The following is a 20,991-nucleotide window of genomic DNA, read 5'->3' as shown; positions in this document are numbered from 1 at the left end:
TTCAGGATTTATCGGACTCGTCTTGGTACGCGATTCGGCTTATAATCAAATAAATAACAAGGTCAACTAATTTCTAGAAGAAATTAGATTATTTTTATTGAAAATAATTTATTTTTCTGAGTCAAAGGGGTTTCGTTTCGCTTCGCTCGAATCGGACTAACGGTCTAATTAATATCAATTAAACACAAATAATTCAATTTATTATTCAATATAAATAATTATTACTAATTTTTAAATCCTAAAATAAATTTTAAATAATTATTTAAGAAAAATCAGAACTAAAATGATTTTTCTATAATTTTTGGAATTAAAATGAATTTATTATGATTTATTAAAAATTATTTGATTAATTATCAAAATAATTAATCATTTTTAAATAATTAATAAATAATAAATAATAAATAAATAAATAAAAATTAATTAAGAAAATAATTAAATCTGATTTTTTTGAAAATATTTCAGAATTATTTATAATATAAATCAATTAATTAAATAATTAATTAATTAATTTATAAAATTAATAAAACTGATTTTATAATTAAAATAAAATAAAAATAAAAATAATTTTCAGAAACAGTTGTCAAAATTAGAATTCTGACAAAAACAGATCAAACCCGAATTGCAAACCGGGTTGCAACCGGGTCACCAATAACATCCCGGGTTGGGGATGAACTGGCCGGGATTTGCCCAGAATCCGGCGACCGGCCAGGATTCCGGCAACCCTAATTCATGCCCAAAACAGCTTCGTTTGGTACGATTTTTAAGTCCAAATCATTCCAAATCACTTCACCCTTCTGATTCAGGCCAAAACATACCAAAAACATCCCTGAATCTCCATCTCCGACCAAAACCGACATTAACTCCGGCCAAAAATCAAAATCACAGAATCGTACATTAAACTTAACATTTTATAGTGCAAATCAAAGCTAAGAACATAAACAATCAAAGCCCTAACATTACAAGAACCAAATATTCACAGAAATCACGAAGCTAGGTTTTGAAAATCAAACATAAACCCTAATAGTCGAACTTTGCTATCCAGACATCGTTTGTTCAATTAAACACCATGAATCGATTGCAAATAACATCAGGAAGCTATATCAATCATCAAAACATCATAATAACCCTAGAATCAAAAATCCCTAATTCAAACATAAACCCTAGAAATCGAAAATCAAGAATAACGAATTAAAACGTGAAATTGATGCTAGAAACCGAAATAACAGATCAAAACCTTCGATTTGAGTACTTGAATCACACGATTTGATGCAGAAATCAGCTAAAAATCACGGTTTGATTCTGGACCCGATTTTGAAAATCCCGACCCGGAAAACAGAGAATTTTCTGAGTTTTCTGAATTTTAATTAATTAATTAATAATTAGGCTATTTATAGTAGTGAAACTAATACTCCTAATTAAAATTAAGGCCCTAATTCTACATCTTTTAAAATTAATAAGCCCCTAATTTTATAATTTTTGAGTATTAAAATTTAATTTATAAATATTTTATATATATAATATATATGCCAAAATTTCCCAAAAATTGTGAATAATGCAAAAATACAAAGAAATGGTATAAATGAAAGTCCTATTTTATAAAAATAAAATTGTGATTTTTGTGGGGTTTTTAACACCCAATGGGGCCCGAAAAAGTCATTTTTCGTGAAATGAGAAAATTTATAAAATACCTAGATATTCAGAATAATGCGATGCTAAAAGCCGTTTGATGAAAAATAAGGCTCATTATTTTATTTGAAATATCAGCTATAAAATCATGATTCGGGTCGTATAACTTTTGATATGGAAGCTATAAATGCAAAATAAAATATATGAAAAACATCTTAAAAATACTGGGACGACACAGAATGCACGTAACATATAGCAATTAGGGTTTGACAGTTAATTACACATAATTGACACATTAACACACATAATTTATTATAAATATGATATAATACAAACGTAATTTTTCTAGACGTTACATAAATACCGTCGTAAATAATTTAACAATATTATACTGAGACTTCAACACAATAATTTATGATTAGACTGAGACATCTTCTACATCAAATGCAAAATCACATTACACTCGTATATATTAACTACACAAATTTGAATAAAAACAACAACTTATTTGACTTAGAGATCATGTACAATCAAAATATTTGTTATCACCGGAATCATCAAGCCTACAAAAAGATTATAACACAATAAATAATCAATTTAGAGTCTAAATATTCATTAAACATAATCTATCTACAATGTTATTTTTAGTATATTTTTTTAATAATATAAATTAATAGGATAAAAAAAATCTATACAAGTGTATGAGGTAAGCAAGCAACAAACTGCGCCGCAATATCTGCAAATCATATCCTACAAAAAAACATATTCAGCCGAGCCTGCAGTCATAAATTTTTTATTCATGATCTTCTACACTCTCTTAAGAAACTCAACATCATCAAATGCCAATATTCCAAATATGTCTAAAGCAAAAGGTACGAACACGTGTTAATTATTTTTACATACCTGATCATGTTTACGCACCTTTGACTCATCTGCTTTTGTAGCCGTCTTACCAACTACAAACAGTTCATTCCCAAATTCACTAAAATGAGAAGTTCCCGTTAGTCCATTCCCGAATGATACATTTTAATTAAATGATTAGCGAGTATACTTTATTTATTAATCTTAAAAAAAATCAAAATTTTAATACGTCCGATTGTATATATTGCTAGGTCCGTGTCTCACACGAGCTGTTATGCTAGTTAAGTAACTAACAAACTAACATTAAAACTATATTAAAATATTTATATACGTCAAATTGGTAATTTCAGATAGCAAACTCGTAACAAATAAAATAATACTTTACAATATAATGCTAAAGAAAGGAAACCAATTTGTATTAAAATATCATAAAATATATAAATTTTCAAAAAATATTTTATGAACTATTTGATTAATCTTATATTAATCTATTTTGTTTTTAATGAACCGAGGATGTCAGAAGAGCTTCTAACGAATAGTAAAGCAATTGAATTTAGATTATTAAATTACTAAATTACTGTCATGCTCAGGTACAAATTACAAAAATAAAACTTGGTAGGCAAAGTACAAATTATAAAAACTTGGTACACAAATTGCAAAAAGCGCATACTTCGAGTCCATAAAACATATTCAACTCCTAACAATACAATACTCGTTCATATACAGTATATAATATATTATATAAGACCTGCGGGGTCTTCGTTGTTCATTCAGCAACTCCCAAATTCAATACACTGTGAATTTTTTAATCTCTATCAGCTCTTTTTTTTTCATAATCATTATACCCGATTGAATTCATCTGTGATCATACATACATACATACATAAAGATTGTTTTAATCACTCAATTCAACTTGTGTTTTTGACGCTTGCACATAATTTAATTGATTGATCAGAAGCTGAGAGAAATCGAGGTTAGTGTATCTGTTAATGATTGAATTGAGTGTTTTTTTTCATATTTTTTCTTAATTTAATTTTATTTACGTGTGATTTTCGTTATTGAATTGTGATTGTTAGCTTGATGGAGAATGATAATCGGAGAGCTACGCAAGGCGGTGAATCAGCTGCCTACGGCGGTGGCGAGTGGAGGAGACAAATTCCAGCTGATTCTAGGCAACGGATTATTAACAGGATGTATGTTTATTATTTACGCCTCGTAAAGCTTGTGCATAATTGTTTGTGATCTTTGTTGAGTTTCCGTAATTTAGTAAATGTTTATGTTTCTAGTAGTTTTATGGATTGTGATCAATTAGTTGCTTAGTTCTATTTTTTTGTTTGTTATCTGCGGTAGAACCTCGATAAGTTGATAAGTGTACTAGGTCCTAATGCCAGACGTAATAAATGTAACAAATTCAGTGGTTTAAAACTCGGTATATTGATGTAACACAATGTTGACTGTGTTATAAAATTATGGCTAATGGTAGAGCTACTTGTTGGCACTGGTGTTGCTTTTCGGATGGACTGAAAGTGTGATTATGTATAAAGATTCAGATGCCAACAAGTCTCTTTTTTCGACTCCGTGCTTGTTTTTTTTGTGGCTATTATTTTTGTAGATTGGTGTCTGCATTATAATTTTATAATAGTAGTTGATAGTATTTTTTATTGTCTATTAAAGTATTGCTGTTATATATTTGTTTGTTTATATGGATGTCTGTGCACCTCTTTTGATAGTTTTGTATATTTGCACTTCATGTTATTTTGTGGAGCCTCAGTTGATCTCCATAATAAACCCTCCCCACCTTTTGGTTCAGGATTGTTATGCCATATATACGCGAGGCATGAGTGCTTTTAGATCTCTTTTTCTTAGTTTCATACCTGAGTAGCTAGACTTTTAAATTTCTTGTTTCATGTTAGAATGGAGTCTTTGAGGATGCGTATTCCGTTCTCTGGACAAGAGGGATTACAAGAGCTCAAGAAAATTGCTTTGAGATTTGAAGAAAAGATATATACTGCTGCAACAAGCCAGGTTATATAGCTGCAAATCATGTCTGTAAAATGATTTTTTTTTGTGGCATCAATATAACTTCCTCAATATATTGTTTTAAAATTTAGTGATTGTTAATTGTTTTACTACTTTGTGAATATCTGTATGTTTTGCAATTATTAAATGGCAGAGTGATTATCTGAAGAGGATATCTTTAAAAATGCTGTCAATGGAGGCAAAACATCCCATCCCTAATGCAATGCCATCCACCTCCGCTAATATTGGCCAGAATCCCCCAGATATAGGTAATTTCACTAAGGTGTACTGTGTTAGCACACAGATTTGTGTCGTCTATACTATATCATAGCCTTTGATGTATACATGTATGTTGATGTAATAATATTCGGGGATAAGAACTGTTTGACCTTGGCACTCCACTGCTATCAACGCAATTCGCCTTTTATTACTTACTTTTTAGCTTTCAAACTTTCAGCACTTACAAAGCTTAAAAATGGTGGGATGGGATTATTCGGGTCTCATAGGCTCATGCTCATTTATCTTACATTCTAATTTCATGGATATGATAGAATTCTACCCCTGAGTGTTGGGGCACATTCGTAATGACTTGAAGAAAGGGAAAATATGAAATTCAGGACACTATGCTTTTCAATTTTGTATCAATTGCATGGAAAATGTTTTGCAATAATATGCCCTCCAGAAACAGCACATCAACACTTGTATCCAGTTTGTTAAGGGACGCCACTTTACATTTTTATCTTGACCAGAATACTCTACAATTGATGGAGGACAAGATTTCCAAAGGAATGATTTATTGTATAAAAAAGATACAAAAGATAAACCTTGGTCGGATGAACCATGATGAAGAACGAAAGCGAAGTATTTAGATATATGCTATTTATTAGTGTGTTTTTACTTTTTAGTTTAGACATAGATAAAATAATTTTCAATTCGTTTTTATGCGGGGTTAAAAGTTTGTAAAATATCTAATAATTTATTTATAACAAGCACAATTGTGAAAGGGTCTTAGTCCATTAGGTTTAGTAGTACTGTTTAATTCTCCATATAAGTGACGTAATCCACACATATTATTACTCACTCCGTCCCTCCCTTTACATTTTTTATTTTGGGATGTCCTTCCCAATTCTTTACATTTCAAAACTTTCCAGAAATAGTAAAGTTTTAATTTTTAATTTTCTTATATTCCAGAACTAGTAAACCTTATATTCTGTGTTTTCTTTGAAACAATTTAATTTTTAATTTTTATCACACACGCGCACATGCACATATTGCGATTCCTAATCCCTATATTTTGTTGTTTTTAATCTGCCTCCCCTTGTGAACAGGTTCCCAGAACATGCAATCCCATTTGAACAGCCAAGGGCTACCTCTTGTTCCAGTTCCAACTAGTTTGTCTCAAGCTGGTCAACTCTTACCCCAGAACATCACAAAGAATATATCCTCATCTGAAATGCAAGGATCTGCTGGTTTAAGTTCCTCACTGCCCCCTCTCAGCAGCCTATCACAGACTAATAGTCCTAGTGTAAACCAGAATTTTAACATGCAGAGCGTACCAAACATTTCTGGGGCTCAACAGAACTCTGTAGCAAGTACAATTGGACTAGGCGTTCCTTCAAATAATTTTGCCAATTTACCGAGGCAGACAGGGAGGCAACAACAGGGTGTTGTTCAACAGCAACAGCAGCAATTACAGACTTCCCAGCAGTATCTCTATAAGCAGCAGTTATTGAGGCAGAAGATCCAATCAGGAGCTCCCACCCAAATGCAATCTCACATCCAGCAACAAGAGCAGCAGCAAAATTTTTTGCAGTCAAAGCAGTTACATTCTTCTCAGCAATCTGTTATGCAACCTACTATGATGCAGTCATCTCCACCATCGAACCTTCAGCAGAATCAGCAATCTTCTTCTCAGCAATCCACACAATCTGGGTTTCAGCAACATCCACAGTCTTCCAGGCAACAGCAGCAACAACATGCCTCAAATATTCACCAACAACAGAAAGCGTATCAACAGCAAGGAGCATTACCTACACAGCAGCAGCAACATCTTGTGGGGCAGTCTAATGCTACAAATATACAACATAACCAGCTAATTGGGCAACAAAATAGCATTCCTTCCATGCAGCAACAACAACAAAGGTTGTCAAGTCAACAGAATAATCTTTCCAACCTACAATCACAACAGCTGAAGGGTTTACCGAACAACCTTGCGCATGTGCATCAGCAGCAGTTGGGCCCCGAGGAGCAACAACAGCACAATCAATTGGTAGGAGCTCAGTCTGGTACCTCTATCATGCCAAATAATCAGAACTCTGTAAACATGCTACAACAATCTAAATTTACACTGCAGGAATGTAAGCAAAGCGTGTCAAATTTGTTGCGAAGTCAAGCTCAACAATCACAGCAGCAGATGATGTCCAATCTGTTGCAGGACGGCCCAAACCACATTCAAACACATCAGCAGTCACAGATGATGTCTCAAATGCAATTACAACCAGTACAATTGCAGCAGCAACTAGGTCTGCAAAATCAGCCAAATGCCTTGGACCGTGACATGCAGCAAAAGTTTCAGATGCTTGAGCAGAAGCAGGTTTTTCAACCTCAAAGAGCCATTTCGGAGGCGTCATCGAGTATGTACTTCTAGCCTTTTGAATTCCACATCTCTTGCGCTTCTTCAGTGTTGAGTTTTTTTAGCATGCTCCTGTAGATTTTTTAATTCGCATCGTCATGAATTTAATGATCAAAACAGAACTCTAGCATAGACCTTTGTTATGACCTAACTAGTTATAACACTCAATCAGTATCAATACAGCAGTTAGCTTTCGAGAGGCCAATTCTCTCCCAAGGAAATAAGAAACGATTACACAATTCAGAATAACCCTAATGTTCTCCTTACTCCTCCTTTCTACCCTTACGTCCTGCATTTACTGATATGCCCCAGATTTTACATGATGTTCCCTGTTTACCCCTGGACTTGTGTTATTGACCTCTCTTTTATCTCCTGTTGACTGATTTCTCTTTACGCTTCTTTCTTAAATATATTATCAAATGTTTTGCATCAACTGGGTTCATTACATTACCCCCTGCCCCGAAAGACACCTTGTCCTCAAGGTGTAAGGATGGATATTGGTGTTTGAGAATCAAAGCATCCTCACAGGTAGCCTCATTTCTAGGTAAACCCGTTCATTTGACTAGTACTTCCCCCTTGAACTTGGTTTTCTTCCTGCACGTTTCTTGCTTCTACAATTTCTTCAGGCTCCATATTCATCTGGAAAACATTGACTGATGCTTGATATATCTCTATTTAAGTTGCTCAATGAACTGCAATGTATGATCCTCTTTTTCATCATAATATAAAACTACTGATACACCAGGGACCGTAATGCAATTTCTGAATTATTCTTCGCATGAAGTAGCAGCCACTTTTTGAGAAGCTTGAGCATCTTTACGATCACTATCACAACTCATATTACTATTATTTATGTCAAGGCTTCCTCCAGATTGTCTCTTGAGGTTGGCCTGAAGATCCTTTATGGCATTGGCCGCCTCTGCATTATCAGGATTTTCTTTATATAGTATCTCGTAATCTTGTAAAAAAGTTTTGAATTTTCCACACTTGGCATAACAATATGCTCTTATTAGCCTAGCCTTGCTATATGAAGGCCGGACCCTGAGGGCTGCATTGCAGTCATCAAATGCTTTCTCAAACTGTTCAAGTTTTGATCCGCAGGCAACTTCGTTGCTTAACAAGATGGCGTTGTAAGGATCATAATCAAGTCCCTCCCCATATGCATTACATGCTTCTGTGTGTCGTGATACTTTGAAGAGTTCATTGCCTTCGGATCTTGTTGCTGCCACTGCTTTAGTTTTTTCTGCTAACTGTGTCTGCTTCATTGTTGTTTACATCAAGCCTTGTTGCATGCTGAGCTGCAGCAACATCTTCAAATCTGCCAGTTGTCATGTTCACCTGAGCCCGGATTACCAATAAACTTGCCTGGCCAATAGGACCAAAATATTTTGTACTTTCGTCGACATTGAAATTAGGGCCCTTTGTCAAGAATTCATCAGCTTCTTGGTGCCTATTCAGCTTTATCAAGGCATCTGTTTTTAGAGCACATATCAATGGTGCAGTATCTGTACCGGCATATATAGCAAGATTGCTTTCTTTTAGCAGGCCATTCTAATCGCGTTGCCTTTTAGCATCAGTGCACCTGTCCAGATGAGCTTGCACATTTCTTGCTTTAGTCAAAACATCCGGGTCAGCTTCTGCACCTGCACATTTGAAATGATACATCGCCTTTTATGCCTCTCCTAATATGAGGTTTAGGGCTGCAAATTGATTATGAGCTCTTTGATAGTGAGGTTCAATTTTAATTGCTTCCCTGCATTCGAAAACAGCCTCAAGTATCCTCCCTAATGCTGTTAATGCGACACTTTTGTAGCTCCTATATGCACCCTTTTTTGGATCAATAGCTATAGCAGCATCATACAAAGCTAATGCTTCTTCGAAATTTCCATTCTTGTAATCCTCATTTCCCATAATCTTCAATTGCTCTAGATTCATTCTCGTTGACAAAGCTCTACATAAAGAAGTTGGTTTTTGACTCACGTCTTCCTGCTTCTGCACTACATTCCCCATCACACTATGTGGATAAGATTTTCCATAATGGATAACGTTATCAGGCCACTTATTTTCATAAAAATGAACATTACTCGTTTCCTTATATCTCCCTTCCGCATGATACTTACCATATTCATTCTCATGAAGCTTATAAACTAAAATCGATTTATACCTGGTAAAAGGATACACAAAATCTCTATTAATAGCTTTTTCACTTGACTCAACAGTGAAAACAATAAAATCAGTTTGGGAACTTAAATCAAACACTTCAAGGACATATTTTGCAGGTGTTAACACTTATAGTTGTTCTAAATCCTCACCATTATCACCAACTGTTTTCTCAACTCTATCCAGTTTAAATAGTTTATCAACAACTAAAGCATGAGTAGGAGGAGTATCCGAAGATTGAATTACTTGGTTTGAAGGCAGCTCCCTTGTCTGAGAATCACAAGGTTTATCAACCTTCCTAAACATCTCCGAAAGCGAATGATGCATCGCTTCTACTGCTCTATTTATTGCCTTAGACACCATCTCCGAAATCTCCTTCTCTAGATCTGTAAACTTATTTTCAAGTTGTTCCACCCTTTTAGTCAACATCGGCGGCCCCATCTACGATCAATGCTCTGATACCACTTGTTATGAACTAACTAGTTATAACACTCGATCAATATCTATACAGCAGTTGGCTTTCGAGAGGCCAATTTTCTCCTAAGGAAATAAGATACGATTACACAATTCAGAATAACCTTAATGTTCTCCTTACTCCTCCTTTCTACCCTTGCGTCCTGTATTTACTGATATGCCCCAGATTTTACTTGATGTTCCCTGTTTAGCCCCGGACTTGTGTTATTGACCTCTCTTTTATCTCCTGTTGACTTGTTGACTGATTTCTCTTTACGCTTATTTCTCAAATACATTATTAAATGTTTTGCATCAACTGGTTCATTACAACCCGCTGATATACTTTTTCTCAATTGCTTTGTTAATCAATCTACGTACGTAATGATGCAGACCAGCTTTGAAAAACTATGAATATATATGATAATAACAAGGACAATGATAACTTGAGTGATTCGTGGAAGAATCTCTACCCCGAGGGTCTCTAATAAACAAAGATAAAAAACCATGGATCACAACCCATTGAAAAAAACTCAATTAACATGTGATAATAGGTCAACAATCAAGTCTAAGATAGTGTTCTAGCGCTACATGATTTATATAGGGATGGAAACCTAAAAAACATAACCTAAAACTGAGGCTTAAAACAAATGGGCTTATAATAAATAACTTACATAATTAATAAACTCATAACATCACAGATATAACAGCCTCACATATAAAACAGGTAGATATTACACTAGATAGGTTTTTTTGAATAATTAGTCTGATATGCCTTACAAGTGAACATTTGTTCTAACAAATCTCGGTGGGTGAGCGAGAATCGAACCCAGGAATTGGGACGACAAGAGAGAAGCCCTTACCACTTGAGCTATCTCATTGATAATATAATATAATAGGTCTCCTTTATTTTTACTTTCGTTTCTCTTCACGTAAAGTTTCAATTATGCGTTACAAATGCTAGATTTTAGCTTGTTTGAGGAGTACTCTTTCTAACCCATCTCTTTCTAGCTTTTTCATACTATAAAAGCACTTTCTTAAGCTCTTCAAACTATAAGCACACTCTCAAAGCTAGGTATAGAATCATAAAGTGCCATTGTACATCTCATTGACTCCCTCAATGGCTTTTCTCTCTCTATACCTAGTGTTGCTTCACCCCGCACCTCTAGCTGAAGTTTTCGGGTATGGTGGCTCCACCAGTGACATTGCTTCCTATACAGCCTTTAGGTAGTTTAGAACTATGGTAATATTTTATTAAAAAAAAAGCATTGCCGGCATACCAAATATTGTGTATACAGAGTGTGATGTCTCCCAAAAGTCGGCTAATAGGGACTAAGGGGAGCTAGAAAAAGTAGTTAAAAGTACCCAGCTTTAGTAATGGCCTTCAGGCTTGGGTGAAGGTACGGTTGTCAAGACATCATTATGGAGACAGATTGCAAACTTCTAGTAGATCAACTCTCAAAAGGGGCAATCTATTACACTTCTCTTGACATATCTTAGAAGATGTTCTCTCTCGTAGTAGTCTTTCTACTTCTTGCTCATGGTCACATGTTAAAAGGGATGGAAATCATGTAGCCCATCACCTTGCTAGTTTAATGCCTTATATTGTTGAGCAAATTTGGGAGAATTATAATCCTGTAGAATTGCTCAGTATGTTCACAGAGACGTTTTTTATTTTTAATGCACTAAACTTTGCCCTCAAAAAAGAAGTGGAAAGTATTAGTAGTTGACTTAACCTAGTTACACAATACTTGTTACTATTAGGAAGGATCATTTATGCATATTGTATTTTCATATGAACTTATTCTAGTGCCCAGAATGTTTGAAAGATGTTGAGATATTTTTATTAACCTATCTATAGCTTCTCTGGATCCCACAGCTCAGACCGGAAATGCAGATGGTGGAGATTGGCAAGAGGAGATATATCAAAAGGTAATGTATTGATGTGATTTTGTGCGTGGTGAACCCACTAGTTATACATTTAAGTAAATAAATGAGACAACACCCTTATTGTATTACTATTCAATATACATTGTAGTTAAAAGTATTTGTTCAAACTATTGTAGAGGATAAACTTTTAGCTGGTGAACCCACCAGTTATACATTTAAGTAAATATATGAGACAACACCCTTATGGTGTTACTATTCAATATACATTGCAGTTGAAAGTTTTTGTTCAAACTATTGTAGAGGATAAGCTTTTAGCTGCATAGTCATAGTTGTTTATAGAGATATTAAACTCTCTCTCTCTCTCTGTACTGTAGGATTTGGAGAGACTAAAGACTGAAATTTGAATAGGTTCGGTGATGAATGGTTAAATCGTTGGAATGTAAAAAAGTGAAAAGGACTTTTGAAATTGAAAGTAATGCATGTTCGTAAAGGTAGATGTTGCAAATAAAGGACATTTAGAGAAGGGATTTCTAAAAAGTAACATTTTTGTAATCTATTAGCAGAAGATGCGCGGCAGTTTTCTTCTTATTTCTTTCACTAATGTCTTCTATGTTATCTTATTAAACTTATGGCTTTTTGCAGATATTGTCCATGAAGGATATGTATTTTGTGGATTTAAATGATATGTACAAGAAAATTGTTGCTAGATTGCACCAGGTAGTTTGCTAATTTACTTTTTGTGTACTAACATCTTTCCTTTATTGGCCCGTACCCCATCTATATTATAGTATCTATTTATCATTCATGAAGCTTATAAAAATTGATAGTGATGCTGCCAAATACTCTCAAGTCTCAATCTCTTTGGAGTATTGTGTTGATGACGAGTTAAATTCATTGCCTTGCAGTTTAGCTTATTGATATGTTAGTTATATACAACTTCATTTACTTATTACAGCACGAGTCTTCTCCAGTACAACAGCCACAGTTGCAGCAAGGAAAGAACCCGCAACTGGAGAAGCTTAAAGCTTTTAAGAGTATGCTTGAGCGTTTTATATCGTTATTACAAATTCCAAAGAGCAATATACAAATTGGATACAAAGATAAATTGGGCCCTTATGAAAAACAAATTATGAGCATTATTAACTCAAATAAGCCTCGGAAGCATAATCCTCCTAAGCAGCAAGAGCAGTCACTTCCGCCACCACATATGCACTCCATGCAGCAGTCACAACCACCACAGTCTCAGATGACCCAAATACAGCCCAATGAAAATCAAATGAATTTCCAGATGCGATCACAGAATCTGCAAGGCTCAGGGGGAAAAATGCCGAAGAATGTGGCCAATCTGCAGCACAATCCTTCTTCTCCTTTATCCGGGCTTTCCAATGCACAGCAGAGGATGATAAATTCACTACAGCCAAGTTCTGCTTTGGGTCCAGGACAGAGTAATTCTATGAATTCAGTGCAGCAAGTTGCTACTGGACCTCTACAACAGAATCCCATGAGTGTTCCTCAACAGGCAAATGTGAACATTGTTTCATCACAAAGTGGAATGAATTCTCCACAGGCGAACCTTAATTCCATGCAGCCAAGTTTAAGTATGCTCCCACAGCATCTGAAGCAGCAAGAACAGTTCCTGCAGAACCGGCAATTAAAGCAATTTCAGCACCGCCAAATGCAACAAAGTATTATGCAGAAACAGTTAATGCAACAACAGCAGCAATTTAAGCAAACAAAGCTGCATGAGCCAGCACAGATGCAATCAAACCACTCACCAATGGTTGATCATGTGTCTGATTCTGCTGACTCGAAGATGAGACAACAACTGAGTGTTAATTCCAGCGCTTTTCAGAAACATCCCTCAGAAAGTCAGCGTTATCAACAGTTAAAGTCAGGAAATCAGTTATCAATTTCTTCACCGCAACTTCTGCAGCCTGCATCACCACAGATTTCTCATTATGGATCTCCTCAGGTTGACCAACCAAATATCCTCATTGCTCTCAATAAAGCTGGTACTCCTTTGCAACCCACAAGTTCACCTTCTATTGTGCCATCTCCCTCAACTCCAAATCTTCCTTCCCCTATGTTAGGAGAGTCAGAAAAGGTTAATTCTGCCGTTTCATCTTTATCCAAAGCTGGTAATATTGGACACCAAACAGTGGGTACATTGGTGCCAGCCCAATCCCGCGGTATAGGGACTCCAGGGATATCAGCGTCACTGTTGCTGGATGAGTTTACTAGTCCAGAAGCCCATCATTCCATCCCAGCCACAACTCTCTCTGGCAAGGCAAATGCTACAGAAGAGCCTCTCAAACGTTTGATTAAAGTGGTAAGTGCAATTCAGTTTTAGTATTACTATGCGGGCGCATAAAAAGTTCCTGCAGATTTTGAACTATTGTAGCATAATACTATTTGATTTACAGGTGAAGTCAATGTCATCAAAAGCTTTGACTGCTTCCGTCTGTGAACTTGGATCTGTCATCAGTATGATTGATAAAATAGCAGGATCCGCTCCAGGTACTGGATCAAGGGCTGCTGTCGGTGAGGATCTGGTTGAGATGACCAAGTGCCGTCTACAGGGAAGAAACTTTATCACACAAGATGAAACAACTGGAACAAAAAAAATAAAGCGTTGTACAACTGCTACACCTTCAGAGGTTGTATCTTACACAGGCAGTATTAATGATAGTTTCAAGCAGTTGAATGGTTCAGGTTTGTCTCACTTGGATTCAACTGCAACATCTACTGCCAAGAGACCAAGAATCGAGGTACTAGCTCACCCGATTACCTTTCATTAAGATACTTCTCTGTGGTTATGATACAACTTTAAAATGTATAGGAATTCTGTATAAATGATTTCTTTGAAATGCCTTGATGCTATAAAATAAGTTTTAAACTAGTGCTATGATTTTGCTCAGTATCTACGATTGTTCTGCCAAAAGATTCCTATTTGATAGAACGGTTCACATTGTAATTGTCATCAAAAGTATATTGGAGAATATTAGTTAGGAGCCGGTATTAGTTTTCCCTTCATGTACAGAAACATATTGAATACATCTTGCGGTTGTAGATGAATCATTCAGTTTGTGTTTAGCTAGAGTAGAATTTGTTTATCTAATTATTCAAGTTAAATCTCAAACTTTTAATTTAGCTGAACAGATGGCCAGCTCAATTAATCAAGTCTTGCAAATAAAAGAACATGCACACTTAAACAAAATCATATATTCTAATTATTCACATATCTCATTTTTAGTGTAATTTTTACTCTTAACATTCTTATCTCAATTCTTGGTACTGAATCCTGTTTCAATCAATGTATATATATATATATATTACTGTTGGTTGGTATTGCCTGTTATGGATGTGGCTTTATTTTTGTAATAGTTTTTCAGCACATATCCGAATTACTGTTTTACTGACTGGCCATTTCTTGTATTATTATTCATTTAACATTTTATGCATCTTTGAACTTCTAAGAGCATGTTATTTTTTCACAAATGACGTGGAACTAAATTGATTAGTGTATGTTATGCTTCTAAGAGCGTTTTATGCTTAAGAGCTTGGTCTCCGATCCTTGAACGAAATTAAATTAATTATTTACCGACTCGTGCTGTACTTTAGCAACAAAATTAGTTATCTGCATTTACACTTGAGAGAATAACTTATAGCAGCCACTCAAATAACTGAATTTTTGCTAAACCATCCAGGGTATTGTGTGCCTTTGATACAGCACTAATTTATGGTAGGTGCTAAAATGTAAAATTATATTTTTTTAAGTACACATTTAAATCTACTTTATGGAGTTGTGTCCTAGCAAATTGACCTTTGTATGCTGTTGTGTTCTTCTACTGATTATGAAAATGAGTTCATCTTTCATTTGTGGCAGGTTAATCATACCCTATTAGAAGAAATAAGGAAAGTAAATTTTCTACTTGTGGATACTGTGTTAAATATCAGTGATGAAGTTGTGGATTCAACTACGACGGCTGCAGCTAAAGTAGGTGATGAAGGAACTGTAGTTAAGTGCTCTTTCAGTGGTGTAGCTTTTAGTCCAAACTTGAAGTCGCATTATGTTTCCTCCCAAATGGTATTGTTATTACTGAATTTTTTTTATCAATAGCCTTATGCATCAGTTATTATTTTTTTAACCAATTCTTTATATATTGATATACAGTCACCGATTCATCCCATAAAGTTGCTTGTTCCAAAAAATTATCCGAATTGCAGCCCTGTACTCTTGGACAAGTTTCCGATTGAAGTCTGGTAAGAATAATGAAAAATTTATGTTTTACTATATTTTTGAACATTTTTAGTGCCCTTGGGAACCCCCACCATTGCAGTTTTCTTTTGAGTTTGAATTCTCGTATATTGTATGACTGACTCTAAACTATCATTTCTGGGGGATATTCGAAATTTTACCGTTCTACATAGTTTCAAGTGGATATCTAAAGAATCTCATTTAAGTCTATTTTATACAGAATACATTTAAGCACCTTGTCTAGGCTCTTGGGGTAGTCTTGCCAATGTCTTATTTTCAACTCTTATTATGCAGTGTCCTATTAATCTTTTGGGATTTTTCTGTAGATCTTTGGTATCTAAAAGATCGGATACCTATTCTCTGCCAGATCTTACGGAGTGGCATCACACTGCTCCGACTTTTATTTGTAACCTAATTTCTGAGGAAATTTAATATATGCAAGTGCGATTATTTCAAAAAAAAAAGATCGGATAATTTAAAGGTAGCTAATAACTAGGTAGGATGTATCCATTCTCCTTGCATTCTTTGGAACATTTTCAGTATTAATGATAGTAGAAAAGTTATACCTAATTCTTGCTCAGTGCTGGCATCTTTGTAAGGCATTACGCTAGTCCTTTTCAGAGTATTTAATAACCTGTAAAAAACTTTCGCTTCTCCCAGCAAGGAATATGAAGATCTGTCAATGAAGGCAAGGTCAAGGTTTAGCATCTCGCTCCGAAGTCTTTCACAGCCCATGTCGATTGGGGATATAGCAAAGATGTGGGACATTTGTGCTCGTGATGTCATTTCAGAGTATGCACAGCAGAAGGGTGGTGGAAGCTTCAGCTCGAAATATGGAACTTGGGAGAATTGCTTGACTGCAGCATAATTATATTGGTAACTGTACTGTAACTTATGCAATGTATTACCAAGAAGTCCTCTTCTACAATATTGGAAGACCCCCTTCTACATTGTTTCGCAAAGGAGTTTGAGGATGAGATGAGACTTACTAGTGATAGGAAGTCTTGATCAAATGTTGGAGCTGTAATATTGCCCTGCTTTTTAATGTATTTGTCACAGGGCTGTATTGCACCTTTATTAGTCTTTTATGTCTTTTATACAGTAGCCATGTTGCCATGTTGGTCCTTAGTTTGAACATACCTTCACCTAGCTAAAAAAATGCACATCGTGTTTGCGCTTTGGCCTCATTTGTTGGCATAATTGTTTTTTTTTTGGGAACAAGAGTGAATGCAAACAGGGAGTTTTGACTGGAATGTGTGTTTAGAAAGTAATGTTTTGTAAGTTATAAAGTTCTTGACTTGCAATATGTTGCTAGCTTACGATGCAGGTAATTATAATTCTTAAGCGAAGTTGACGAAGGAGAAACTTGTTGCAGACATTCATGTCAAACAGGGTAAGTTGGAGGAGGGTAAGTTAGATTCTACTCCGTTTCATGATTTTCTGATTTAATTCCTAAAACACTTGTGATGTTAACCACTAGATCTTAAAACACAGACCTGTTTTAATGGTTACACAGGCGGACGTAGAGTGAGGATTGATTGAAACACGTGACAAATATGCAGTGCACGTTTGCCACTAGCTTATTTCTTGATTGCCTAAAATTATTATTTATCTATTTTTTTATCATTTTAAAAAATTGTATTTCTATTATATCTCAGAAAACCTCTAAAGTTCTATACACTATACTACCTTTTAGGGCCTTTTCTTCAATTATTTTACAGAAATTTTTTCTAAAAAAATTGTAAAAACTAAAAACATGATATCAAATGCATAATTTTCAAACAAAAAATCAAAAAAAATAGAAAACACAGTTTTCCCACCAAACCCACTTCGATCTCTACCGTAGACAAACATTTTATATTTTTATCATTTTTAATTTTATATGGTCAATTAACAATTTTTGTAAGTTTACTTAGAAAGTTAACAAAAAATAAATTAGAAGTGTAAACAAGAATATATCTAACTTAATTTATGGATCCTATAAATTTTCAACACTATAATAACATATTTAAAATTAAAAAGTATTATAAATATTTGTAATAAAAAAAATTCAAAATAGTTTAGTTTAACAACTATTTTGTTAGTTTAATCAATGTTAATATTTATATTATAAGAGAGAACTTAATAATATAATAACTAATAATTTATATGTTAGATGAATAAAGAAAAGACTCTGATCACAATTTATTTATGAGTTATTTCGTAGAAAATTTTTCAAAAATTTTGTATATAATTATTAATTGTATTATCTAATAAAAGCTACATAATCGTATATATATATATATATATACACACACACACGAGGCTACTTCAATAAAAACTAAAATTAGAATATAAATTAGAAACCAAATATTTTTTTTAAAAAAATTACTTCGAAATATGTGTTATATTTCGAAGTAATTTAAAAAAATATATATTTGATCTTTAGTTTTTATTTTAAAATTGGTTTCTATTAGAGTAACCACATATATATATATATTATATATATATATATATATAAAGTCATTTAATTAGAAAGTTTTATTATTCAAATTATTCCATAAGACTGTTTTTATATTTTATTTGTCATCTTTAATTATATTTTATCTAAAAATGTTATTCTAAACATGTTAAAGAATATGTATATACAATTAAATATTAAATATTAAATATTTACATAAAATTATATACAAATTGAAAAATATATTTGATTATTTATACCCACCATATTTCACACTGACCTCCCTATTAGGTATCAAAAACCTATAATATAGGATGTTTAAGGTATGGGTTTGGAGCATTAAATTTCAGAACTAAACATGAGATATGAGTTTGAAATAAACAAAACCCGTACTTACAAACTGTTTACAAACAAACCTAAACACAATGTTTTGATCTTTTAAACTTGCAAGGAGTTTACAACAATCTTCCACCACCCTGTCTAAATAAGAGAAACTAGGGACTGAGCTTGGGATAGACTGGACAATTTGCAGACAATCAGACTCGACAACTTATGTGCATTAATCAGTTCAGTAATTAGGCATTGAAAGAAAACGGTTATTTGGCGTCGGGTTTAGCAGTTGCAAGGAGTGTGCAGAAAATGAAAATGGTGGAGAAAAAGTAGGAAAAGCGGTTAATTAGTGCGTGTGAGAGAGGTTATAGCTGATAATTAACCAACTTACGTCACCTAATTACCCAATGTCAGTTATCAAACTGCATCAAGGGCCGGCCTAGTAATAATAATAGAATATTAAATATATATATCTATATCTATATATATAAAATCCCAGTAACTGATTTCTCTCCCCCATGTTTGTTAAGAGTAAGATCAAGGTCAAGACAACTTCCTAGCTAGCCTCCCTCAGGTAATTTTAATTTTATGTTAGGATTTCATTATCTCTCTCTCTCTCTCTCTCTCTCTTTGTCCTTTTCATTACATTATAGTAACTCGTCATTTGCTTAGTTTTCACTACAAATTAACTAAACATTTGCTTCTTTACACACACAAGGATTTTCAGTTGTTGTAAGATACTAAGAAGCTTTACTTAACACATCTTTTTAATGCTTGATTTTCAGGTTCTTGGTAGTTGATTAAGTAAATTCAAGTTGATTAGCATCATGGCACTGAGCTGCTACTCCAACTGGGGTACTCATCAACTACTTGATCATTATCTCAAACAAGATCAAACAACTACTATTACTACTCATAATAGTAGTATCTTTTTTCCTCAAGAACAATTTTCTCAATACCAACCTTTACCACCAGAACTTCTCAATTTTCATGATAATTTCGACACATGCATCGACACATTATTCTCTCAAAACAACCCCTCTTACTATCTGGAACACAATTTTGATGCTTACACCGCCCTCTCTCCTTCTCCGGTTCCACTTAACAGCCTCCCACCACTACCATCACCACAAATGGTACGGGAGGAGGGATGTACTTTTGATAATTATTCGAAACGGATGAAAATTCAAGAAAATTATTCTTTCTATCCAGAAATGACCGTTTATAGTAACTACGACGATAACTATGAGATCGGATTCGTTCCAAATCCTCCTTTGCTACCGGAATTTATCTCCACAGATCTCCCACTTCTAGTGCCACGAGTTTTCAATGAGGGTAGTAATGACAACTTTGTGAAGAAACCAGCAGGTGGAGGATCAGGAGGGAGCTTGTCACAACAGAGTGTGGCAGCAAGAATACGTCGAAGGAAGATCACAGAGAAGACACAAGAGCTTGGAAAGTTAATTCCTGGTGGACATAAAATGAACACTGCTGAAATGTTTCAAGCTTCTTTTAAGTACATCAAGCTCTTGCAAGCCCAAGTTGGAGTTCTTCAACTCATGCAGGTAACCAACTGTTTACTATATAACTTTTAATCTCTCTAATTTCTTTTTACTAACTTTTAATTTAGGTAACATATATACGAATATATTTGAAATGCAGGAGGAAAAAGAAGAGGGAATGTACAGTAAAGAATTTGAAGCACTTGTGACATCTCCACAGATTCAGGAGAAACTCTACTCAGCAGAAAAGTGTTTGATTCCTACAAATTTTGTTAGAAAGCTTGACCCAGAAACCTCAATTCCAGTCTAGGCCTCAACTCATCAAAGACCTCATTAAGCTGATTTAATTATTGTTAATCAGCAGGTACTAAAATGTTTAGGAGAATTTCTTTTGTAATCATATGTAGACGTACGTAGTTGCTTAATTGGTTAGTTCTCAGTTCTCATGCATGCATCATATATATATGGCGGCTGTTCGTAATTTAGTTTTATTGAAATACATATTATTCAAAGTTACAAGTTTTATTAAGTTAGGCTACGTACGCTGATCATATGTCTAATTTATTTCATTTTGTTGTAAATGCTTTCTGTAATTTCGTTATTTCAAGATGTATGAGTAGTATGATTCAGTCCACCTCTTATTCTTAACCATATACTAGGGAAAAAGGTAGTTTTTTTGCTAAGCTGAAAAAAGGTAGTTTGGTTACTTTTATACTGAAAGCAGAGATTTTTCACTCACATGCTGCACCGCACACCAGATTTTTGGGAATTCTTAGGTGCACGGAGATTTTTGGAGATTCTTCACGGAAATTTTGGAGATTCT

General features: G+C 34.3%; 2 protein-coding genes and 1 pseudogene across 4 annotated transcripts; 2 read left to right on the top strand and 1 right to left on the bottom strand.

The window, feature by feature from the left end:
- The first annotated feature begins 3,232 nt into the window (after positions 1–3,232).
- On the top strand, positions 3,233–17,144 carry LOC141673375 (mediator of RNA polymerase II transcription subunit 15a-like). Of its 3 annotated transcripts, none has more exons than XM_074480124.1 (13): positions 3,234–3,460; positions 3,564–3,680; positions 4,401–4,512; positions 4,661–4,775; positions 5,835–6,775; positions 6,860–7,139; positions 11,628–11,680; positions 12,281–12,355; positions 12,594–13,967; positions 14,062–14,406; positions 15,525–15,725; positions 15,813–15,901; positions 16,557–17,144. In XM_074480124.1, exons 2-13 carry the CDS (start codon positions 3,568–3,570, stop codon positions 16,762–16,764), a joined length of 3,906 nt encoding a protein of 1,301 aa, XP_074336225.1. In that variant the 5' UTR covers positions 3,234–3,460; positions 3,564–3,567; the 3' UTR covers positions 16,765–17,144. The 3 variants fall into 3 exon arrangements, with proteins under 3 accessions (XP_074336221.1, XP_074336225.1, XP_074336224.1); XM_074480123.1 differs by having other exon boundaries at positions 11,610–11,680; XM_074480120.1 differs by having other exon boundaries at positions 3,233–3,460; positions 5,835–7,139; positions 11,610–11,680.
- LOC141673384 (inactive TPR repeat-containing thioredoxin TTL3-like) lies at positions 7,123–10,117 on the bottom strand (annotated as a pseudogene).
- A 2,026-nt stretch (positions 17,145–19,170) lies between the features above and the next one.
- On the top strand, positions 19,171–20,633 carry LOC141722944 (transcription factor bHLH53-like). Its single transcript, XM_074525066.1, has 3 exons — positions 19,171–19,240; positions 19,452–20,231; positions 20,329–20,633. Exons 2-3 carry the CDS (start codon positions 19,494–19,496, stop codon positions 20,476–20,478), a joined length of 888 nt encoding a protein of 295 aa, XP_074381167.1. The 5' UTR covers positions 19,171–19,240; positions 19,452–19,493; the 3' UTR covers positions 20,479–20,633.
- The last annotated feature ends 358 nt before the right edge of the window (positions 20,634–20,991 follow it).

This window comes from Apium graveolens, chromosome 1 (assembly GCF_009905375.1).
Source record: "Apium graveolens cultivar Ventura chromosome 1, ASM990537v1, whole genome shotgun sequence".
Taxonomy (NCBI): domain Eukaryota; kingdom Viridiplantae; phylum Streptophyta; class Magnoliopsida; order Apiales; family Apiaceae; genus Apium; species Apium graveolens.
Note: the sequence above shows the minus strand (reverse complement) of the source record. Positions and strands in the feature narration are given on the sequence as shown.